The sequence below is a fragment of the Priapulus caudatus genome, unplaced genomic scaffold (genome assembly GCF_000485595.1).
Source record: "Priapulus caudatus unplaced genomic scaffold, Priapulus_caudatus-5.0.1 Scaffold76, whole genome shotgun sequence".
Classification (NCBI taxonomy): Eukaryota; Metazoa; Priapulida; class Priapulimorpha; order Priapulimorphida; family Priapulidae; genus Priapulus; species Priapulus caudatus.
Genome location: NW_014577137.1, coordinates 474,523 through 484,756, shown reverse-complemented (window position 1 = coordinate 484,756; position 10,234 = coordinate 474,523). Strand labels below are relative to the sequence as shown.

General features: G+C 43.3%; 1 protein-coding gene across 1 annotated transcript in view; it reads left to right on the top strand.

The window, feature by feature from the left end:
• Positions 1-9,709, top strand: part of LOC106821520 (metabotropic glutamate receptor 3-like) — a 35,775-nt gene extending 26,066 nt beyond the window's left edge. Inside the window, exons 7-10 of the mRNA XM_014826369.1 lie at positions 6,231-6,436; positions 8,234-8,371; positions 9,021-9,404; positions 9,678-9,709. Coding sequence (XP_014681855.1) covers positions 6,231-6,436; positions 8,234-8,371; positions 9,021-9,404; positions 9,678-9,709 — 760 coding nt within the window. The remainder of the gene's footprint in view (positions 1-6,230; positions 6,437-8,233; positions 8,372-9,020; positions 9,405-9,677) is intronic.
• The last annotated feature ends 525 nt before the right edge of the window (positions 9,710-10,234 follow it).

The window sequence follows — 10,234 nt, the reverse complement described above, 5'->3', positions numbered from 1 at the left end:
AACGTAAGTACTTACGTACTATACTAGTACTACGTACGTTACGTACTACTACTACGTACGTACGTACGTACGTACGTACTTATATATTATTATATATATATATATATATATATATATATATATATATATATATATATATAAATATCGTTGTGTGTCCACCAGGATCCAGTTAACAAACGACTTTAGTGGTGCAGGGACGTGTTGTTTGTGACCGCGGTTCGATATCATGGGCTATGATCATCGCGATGCCATAGTTGGCCACCAACCAACGTCCGTTCAAGCTAAGCTAATATATATATATATATATATATATATTTAATAATATATATATATATATATAAATATCGTTGTGTGTCCACCAGGATCCAGTTAACAAACGACTTTAGTGGTGCAGGGACGTGCATGTTGTTTGTGACCGCGGTTCGATATCATGGGCTATGATTATCGCGATGTCATAGTTGGCTACCAACCATCGTCCGTTCAAGCTAAGCTAATATATATATAATTAAAGCGCATAAGCCGCGTGGTGTGTGTTAGGTCACATTGATTTACGGCTGTTAGACAAGCGTCAAACAGCAATCGATCTGCTAGCCATACATGTTGGACGTACCATATATATGCCCCACCCCAACACACACGCGCACTCGCACACGCATGCACATGCACGCACACCATGCATGCACGTCTAACATCCGCGTAATGCATTTCAGACAGCGTAATGCCGTCACGTTTAGTAGATAAATGCCAAGAATGGTGACAGCATATGATTCTCGGAATTATCTCACGAGAGTCCTGCGCAAATGCCACCGCCGTACGCTGCGTTGCGTCTCCGATGCGCATGCTCAGTTTTAGTCCAAATATATAATCTAACTGCCTTGCATTTATAGTTTAGTACATATAATGATCCATTCATAAACGCATTAAATTTTTGAATAAACCATAATGTGCATGAAGTTATGAAGTGTAAAAGTAAATGTTTGCATGTTTTTTATATATTGCATGAGCTTTGATACAACGAAAAGGCGCATGTTTTCATAGCACACAAAAAGAAACGCACTTGTATTTGGGTACCATGTTAAAATTTCATTGGCGTTATTACGAATATAGGTTCAAGTTTGTTGTTCAGTTGATATTTTGTAACCTACAACAGAATGAATTTGTGATAGTTTTTATGTTGGAGTAATTATTAATATATCTGCTAATAGGTGGGACATAAGTTGTCTACATTTTTTCTGTTTTATGCTTTACTTCAGAGATAATAATTTTAAGTTATTGGCCTTTAAGTGCGTACTACTTTTGATTACAAAATCACACATTATAACCCAAACAATCGCTTTGTGGAATTTATCGTCAAGCCAGTCAGTGCTTCGAACCGTATTATAAATATAGAGGAAGTATTTGTTTAGTTATTGAATTGCCAATGCCGTGTGACGTTAATTAGTGATTAAGCAAACAAGGTACCTGAGCAAGTCAATAACGCGCAGTGCTCAACGCCGTGATGCACATAATTCCCCTTTCCGTCCCCTACCTCCTCATTCTTTCTCCTCCTCTTTTTTTCTTCCTGCACTCACCTGACATGTTACAGTGTTTGTCGCTTTCTTGCTGAGTGAGAGATTTCAGTGGTAGAAGTATAACAGTGGGTACTTTAGTAGCCTCCCACTTCCTTCTCCATCCTCCTTCCTTCTCCTGCTTTCCGCTCCCTCCTCCCTACTCCTCATTCTCCTCCTCTCCTTAGTGGTTTCCGTTCCTGTCTCGATGTCATGCTACATATGCTCACCCGAGATTTGCTCACCTGATATTTACCCCCCCCCCCAACGTTTAAATTCTAGAACTTTGTGGGTGTCACTTGGCAAATAATCGTGCACGTGACTCGAATTAGGCCCGTATTCCTTCGACGTATTCACCCGCGAAAATAATGAATACCTTCTCCGTAATAGACGGTTCATGTCGTCAGAAACTGCTACCCATCGTCGCGGAATTAGTATTATTCGATTGCGGTTAATGCTAGATGGCGCCAGTAATCGGATCCGATCACGGGGCGACGCTACGCTCTTAATGACACGCGAATAAAAGAAAAAACGTCACCGCGTTAATGTTTATTTTATGTTTTTTCCCGTCGTTGGCATGCGATTACCTGAGCGTCATTCGGAAATAAAATACGGACAACGACGCGTGAACGGCGGCTTATTAACGTCGAACAAGCAATACGCATTTACCCCTTCTCCTCCTCCCCCTCCCTCCCCCCCCCAACCGAGAGCAGCAGTATGCCGAAGGCGGGCTCATATTTCTTCGGAATGACTGAATCAGTTTTTGTCATGTATTGTGGGAGAGATAAGTCAGCCGATAGGTGTGCCGCCAGACCACTGTGTGGCGCCTGCAACAACAAGATATTAGTGCTAAGATACGAGTAATGATTAATAGTATATAGTAGTAGCCGTAGTCGTGTTTGTAGTAGTAGTAGTAGTAGTAGTAGTAGTCGTGGTCGTGGTCGTAGTCGTAGTAGTAGTAGTAGTAGTAGTAGTAGTAGTAGTAGTAGTAGTAGTAGTAGTAGTAGTAGTAGTAGTAAGCTAGTGTAGTTAGTCAGTAGTAGTATTATAGTTAGTATAGTAGAGTATAGTAGCCAGAGTAAGATAATATAGCGATATATTATATAATATATCCTAATATATTATCTTACTGCTGGTATTAAGACTATAGTTAGTAGTCAGTAGTAGTAGTAGTAGTAGTTAGTTAGTAGTAATAATAATAAGAATTATAGTTTCTAGGATAAATACTCCCGGACAATTCCACCCCCGCAATAATTACCCGCGACAATTACCCCCGGACAATATATCCCCATCCATTCACACCCACAATTACACCCGCGCACAATAAATCCCCGACCCGACATATTACCCCCCGTACATCTTACCCCGGACAATTACCCCCCTCCCAATGACCATTTACCCCCCGGACATTTACCCCCCGACAATTTAATCCATCCTGGTGCATATATTATTCATTGGTTTGAACATGTGATACAGGCGACAGATACGCAGCGAGGAGGAAGGTGTGGAAGCATGCAGGAGGAGAGAGAAGCGTGGGAGCAAGTGGTAGAGGCAGGAGGGGGGAGCGAACGGTAGAGGAGGGGCCAGCGGAGACGGATAGAGGAGAGCGAGGAGGAGGCAGAAGAATAGAGAGGCAGTTGGAGGAGGAGCGAGGAGAGAGCGAGGAGCAGGAGGAGAGAGAGGAAGCAGGAGGAGGAGCGAGAAAGAGAGGAGTTGAGGGAGGATGAGGCGGGAGAACGTGGGGAGAACGTGGTGGAGGAGGAGGAGGGAGAAGGTAGAGCGAGGCAGAAGAGGGGAGACGGAGAGGAGGACGGAGCAGGAGGAGAGGAGTAGAGGAGGAGAAGCAGCGAGAGGAGGTGGAGGAGGAAGGCAGGAGAAAGGAGGAAAGGAGCTGGAGGAAAGAGGCGCGGCGGAGCAACCGTGGCACGGAATGTGGTGGTAAGAGGAGCGCGGATAGGTGCGAGGAGCGCAGGCGGCAGCGTGGAGAAGCGAAGTGGCAGGCATGAGGAGAGAGAGAGGAAGCAGAGCGAGGAGGCTAGAGGAGATACGCCGTTACCTCCTCCTCTACCTCCTCCTCATCACTTTCTCCCCTCCTCATCTTCCTCCGCCCTCGGACACCACTGCACCTCCTCTTACTCCTCTACCTCCTCCTTTTCCCTTCCTACTTTTTCGTCCTTCACTACTTATCCTCCATCGTCCTCTAAACTCCTCCTCTAAATGTATACCACGGGGTTAAAATGTCCGGGGGTTTAATTCTCCGGGGGTAAACGGTCCGCGGGGAATGTCGGTCGCTATAAATGTCAGCGGGGTAAATGTACGGGGGGTAATTGTCGCGGGGGTTAAATGTCCGCGGGGGGGTGAGTCCGGCGGGGTAAATGTCGGGGGTGAATGCCTCCGGGGGCGTATTGTCCGGAGTAGTAATTGTCCGGCGCGGGTGAATGCATGGCGGGGTAGAATCGTCGGGACGTAATTGTCCCGGCGGTGATTATGCCCTTCAGGCCCGGGTATTTGTCCTGATAAACCTAATTATAGTAGTAGCTAGTTAGCAGCAGCACCAGCTAGCAGCAGTTAGTAGCCGGGAGTATATTAAAACGCTAAAATCTTACTAAGGCAAACTGCTTTAAGTTATCTATACCAGGCCCCTCACGCAGTACTAACCTACACGAAAACTTCGCATTGAAAAGTGTTATGGCCAATATGGCAGTAGTCCTTTCATAAAATCATTATCATGAGATTATTCATCTCATCCTAAGCCTGCGCGCACACACCCGAAGCAAATCGGGAAAATTTAAGTTTTTCCAGCGTTTCGCTTCTGCTCGGCCGCAGCTAAGCGACACACCCACACCGACACAGCACACAGCTGAGCAAAACATACAGATTAACACGCGTACAGCGCCGCTGTCACATTGACATCAAAATAGCCATCCAATCGACATCCAATTTGTGTGTCATGTTGCATATTTTTAAGAAATTGCATTGGAGGACCGTCTGCTGCCGCTTTCGCTGTGTAGCCAGAACGAGTTGACGCACACACCCGCAGCAAACGTAACGCTCAGCGCGAAAAACACGTCGCGAATCAACATTGCTTGTTCAGCGCGAACACGCTCAGCTGAGCAATGTTTTTTGTTTCGGGAATCCGCACACAGCCACGAACATCGAGCGAAACACGTTTTTGCTCCACGTTCAGGTGTTTCGCTCGGATGTGTGCGTTGTGCTTTAGTGTCTTTAAAGACTCTATTACCCTTTGGACTGTGTCGAGAGGAGCTCGAAGTGCGTGATTATAGTTAGTTCGCTAGTGAGTTTTTAAACACTTTCTATTTGAACTCTGACGTCATTCAGTTCGTTCGCGTTGCTAAATAGAACGGAAATACGGAACAGAGTTCATTTGGACCGAACTGGAAGAGTTAAATTTTAGCTCTCTGGTTGGTTTAATTATATTTAAACTTCAATTTAAACCACACACTTGCATGTTGTGTGACTATTAATTGATATTAGTCACCGATGAGATGCCTATACGGGACCTCCAGGCATTTTTGTTTTTGTTAGCTGTACATGTGTTGTAGGTTAGGGTAAATGTATAAAATCTACTATAACATAATATTTATTATATTCCCGTTTGAGGAACCGTTCCTTCTATAAAAATCTGCAGTTGCCTCTGGTTCGGTTTCTAGCTATTTATGCTGTCCCTGTCATCTCTGTTTCTTCCCCTCCCTCGCTCGATCTCTTCCTGTTACTGTTCCCATTTCCTTCTTTGTTACTAATTGGGAAATGTATGAAATCATATCTTGAAAGAAATATAATTGGACGCATGTAAAAGGGCAGGTTGGTATTATGCAGAATCGATAGGAGTATATGCACCAGTGGCTTGTTAGATGCGACGGGCATCAATCATGTGTCATCTCTTAATAGGCTGCACTCTCAGCATTTTGACTGTCTCTCACAAAATTGGGCGGTTCGTTGGCATGTGCTCCATCCTCATTCCTTCCTTGATTCCGAGGTATTTGACCCGTTATAATTAGCTCGTTGTCGTACGCTGGTGTGCAACGAATGCAAATTAAATTGCTTAACAACAACTATATACGTCGACAGCGGGTAAAATTACAGTAGAGAAAAATTCTTGATTTTTTTAATATTAAAGAACTTATTAGGATTATTTTTAATTTGAGTGAATGCTGTTCCAAATTTTCTAATACGTTTTATTAATGAACTGTAGCCTGCTGCACCACACAAATCATGATGACGTAAAAACGTCTAGTCACGTATATGCCTCACGTATGTCCCGTTTTGGGAAACAATCAATAGCTACATGCCTTATTTTATGTTTACATCGTTATAGAGTTAATTCAAATTCATAGCTAAACTGTTAATCCTCTGTATCGGCCCAAATTGACCTATAACCTGTTCCGATCCGTATTATTAAATAGAGCTCAATAATAACAGCAAACGATAATTCATAATTGCATTTCCCACAAATTATGTCCCGCGCACAAGCAGCTAATATAACTGATCGATAATCGATGGTTCGTATTGAATAACCTATTGATTTTATTACATGAACTCATTATAAACAAGCGATAATCAATAATTTCCTTTTAATATCCCATCCACTTTACCGCACGAGACCATATCACACATTAAAACTCGCTAATCGGTAATCACCGATCAATTCTGTCTTACGCACAGGGAGTTTAACTGGACTTATGTGTCTGCGGTGTACGACGACTCAAATTACGGGATCAAGGGATTCCAGGAGCTAGAGAAGCTGTCGTTCGAACATGACGTCTGCTTCGGTGTTACTCAGCGTCTGCAGAAGGAGGCGGTGCAAGACGTCGTAGACGACGCCTACGATTACATCATCACGAAGCTAAAAAGCAATCCGAAAGCTAACGGTAATTGCAAGCAGCGTTCCCTCACGTCCGGTACTCACCGGCGCATCGGTAGCCTTAAATAGCAGCATTTTCGCCCATCCATCGATGGCATCCTCGAAAGATTAATGTTATATGGAAGCGCATCCTTACACCTGTAGCCAACGACTCAGAGCCAACGGCACTTCTCGCGCAGGTAGTAGCCATGCACCCACGCCAAGCGAAAAGTAGGTATATAACAGCTGTGATCAGTCGGCAGTATGGCTGACTATTGATTCCGTGTACCTATAGCTGTGTCCTTCTGCTTGATTTCTGTCTGTATAATATACTGCTATATGTGCCGTGTGTGTGTGCGTGCGTGCGTGCGTGCGTGTGTGTGTGTGCGCGCTCAGGTGCGCTTCACTAATACAATTATTGAGTGCAAATCACATTTGCCGTGATTGTGGTGGGCATGCTGCTCGCTGCTAATGAATTTCACGAACCGCCGCTGTCACGTCTGTGATCATATGGCTGTCGTGAAATGTCAGCTAGAAGCATTAGATCTGAATTAGATCTGCCTTCAAACTCGCTCCGTCAGTCAGCAGCTGCTGCGATATATAGCCTGCAAACATTAAACTTAATAATGCTATTATTATGTAACATTTATATTATGATCTGGCGCGATGCGTACCAAACGACAGGGAATTGGCGAATTAGTAAATTATCGAATTGATGAATTAATGAAATGGTAGAATTTGTTCATTAGTAAATTAATGAATCAGTAAATTAGTGAGGTTTTTGGATTTGTAGTGAATTGGTCGACGTGTTGGCTTAACGTGCTGCAATAGTGAATGTCAAGACAAGTGAGCGATTTGGGTGAGTGAGCAGGGTGCTCCTTATAATAACAATCGAAACTGATGCACTCGACTTAGATTTTATTTAATGAAACTCGGGTTAATCGTATTTCAGATCCCACGCTAAAAATAATTTGCGGCAAAGGTTTAGGCCGATGAAACGTTTGTGTTGGTTTAACGCTGCCTTATCGCTTTCATAAACCCACATTCGACCTAGCCAAAAACGTTTAAAGATTTAGTTTCTCACCAAAACCGCAAAATAAAATTCGAAAAGACGAAAGAAAGAAATAATGAACGCGTATGAAAACGCTCGCCCTAGCGTGTCACGTTGCGTCAAAGGATATAAGCAATCCGATAGTCTGTCGGTATTTCTCTTAAATTATCAATGATTTATATTCGGTTAGTTGATAATCAATAGCAATTGGGGTCCCTAGACCAGTATTTAAATGCTTGCCGCTGACAGTAATTCCATGTCTTTAACTAAGTGATTAACAATGTAATGATTTTGCGATAGCGCTGTACACTCAGGCAGGGCTCGCCCGACGACCAACATAATCTACTAAGGTCATCAATCTACCTGCCGTCCTCAGTCTACTTACTATACGCGTATGCTTATGTGTGAGATCTTTATTTGAAATTACAACGACGGTAAAACGCGCGTATATTTGTGGGAAACAGGTGCGTGGGTATCCCGCTGTTCACATGATGGCCTGGCTGGATAATCTAGCGTTATAAGGAAGCGTTATGAGGAAGCTATGGGCATCTTATAGCGAAACACTATTCAATTTTGTGCATATTTTAATTTTAAAAATTTTTAATTTTTAATTTAAAATTTCGCCAACTGTGAGTATTCGAAACAAGTGAATATGTATAGCATGAAACATGCGTAATATCTTTAAGAACTCTTCTGTATGCACTGTATCGTTAACGTTCTCGAATTTCGCTGTACACGAACTCTCCTTCTTTTTCTTCTTCTCTGTCGCCGCAGTTGTTGTTGCCTTCGTCGATATGCAGCAAGCTCGGAGATTGATGGCCGCCGCGCACCGAGTGAGAGCGAATTTCACGTGGATAGGCAGTGACGGCTGGAGCAGCCGCACGAGCGTTGTCGACGGGTTGGAGAGCACAGGTAATACCGCCCCCCGCCCCCTACGTCAGAAACATTGTAAAGTCAAAGATAATGTTAAGAGTAATTTTGTTTCTGACAACGGGCGTCAGCGTCACAGACACATTGCTACACGAAATTGCCCGTGGACGATCACTGTACTGTTAAACTACAAAGTAATATGGTGACTGGCAAGAGCTCATCCAAAAAGTCTGGCCACAGAACAAGCCGCATATCGCTGCAGCGTTAGGATAGCACCTTGTCAATATCATCCCAACGCTACGATCACTGCTAACGCGATTTCACTGATAAGCACAAATCGGCATTCTCAGCAGAAAATGCTTTCCCGCGTGTTCTCTGGTAATACACCACCGCAGTTTGCTATAACGTATTCGGCTTGTATCCCTAATTCTCTGGATAATGGTTGGCGAAGCAACATTCGGCAAAACAGTGAATTCAGCGCGCCACTGACCGCGTTATTGAAACGAGAGACTTGTCTATTCCTCTAAGCGCCCCATGGGAATTCAATAAAGAAAAAGAACGTTCCGAAAATGCAGCTAATTTTATTTATTTCATCAGTCAAATCTAATTCTTGCTCTTTATAATTCTTGTTATATATGTGAATATATAAATATATATAAATATATCACATCTAGCTTTCTTTTGTCGTCAGTGGACGGTGCCATCACCGTGCAGCCTCTTGCGCGCACCCTACCGGGCTTCGCCAACTACTTCACGCGTCTGCGTCCTGACAACCATTCTGAGAAGCACAATCCCTGGTTCAAGGAATACTGGGAGAGCGAGTTCCAGTGCCGCTACGTCGGCGAGCCAGTGACGCCATTCAACAGCTACTCCAGGACGTGCACAAGCAACGAGACTTTCAACAACACTATCGCCCTCTATCTGCACTTCATCTACGACGCGGTGTACGCCATTGCGCATGCGCTGAAGGACATGCATCGCGTAGTGTGCGGAGTGAAACGTGGCATGTGTGCGGAAATGCACGACATAAACGTCGCCACTCTGACTAAATATCTCAAGAATGTCACATTTAAAGGTAGTTTTGACATGGCAAATGTTATTGGCGTATTTTTTTAGTTAATTATTACAATTATTTATTTTGATAGTACCTGAAACGTAGCAATGTCATCTGAGCACTTGCTACGGAGTTATCACGCAAACACTGGTTTTGACCCGCAAAATTCTTGCTTCACAGCTTTTTTGCCACATAGCAATGTAGCTCCGTACCCATTATAATGTGAACGGGAATACGATATTTAAATCTCGCTTGAGATTCCGATGAGAGCGCGTCTGCAGTTTTCTGTTTCAGCCGATGACTATGATGCTGTATTTAATCCATGAGATATACACGATTAAATCTGAAATATTTCTGATATCTATGCGATACATACACATATATAGATATAGATATAGATATATATATATACATGCATATAGCTCTTCGTGTTAGCCACTTTTATGGTACATCTACATCGTTAACTCCTATTCAGCATGTTTACTGAAAAAATAAAAATCTCGACATCAATTGCGCGTCTATGGTTCAGATGTGGCAATAAATCTAAGATTAGGAACGTGTAGGCGAATTAGCCCGTGGAACGCTCGTGGGCATCATCGGCAACTGATCATCGAATGATAATGCTGGCTCTCAATCAGACCACAGCGTCAGCGGCGTACGCAGACCAGGATACTACCGATCAATATCATGTGAAGCATAACATCCTAGACTACGCCACATAAACTTCAGACGAAGTGTGACAAAATATGTCAGCTACTACTGCTTTTAATTTGACGACAGACTGACGTGCCGTGACTATATAGATAGTATATATATATATAATATATAATATAATAGGTCCTATATATATA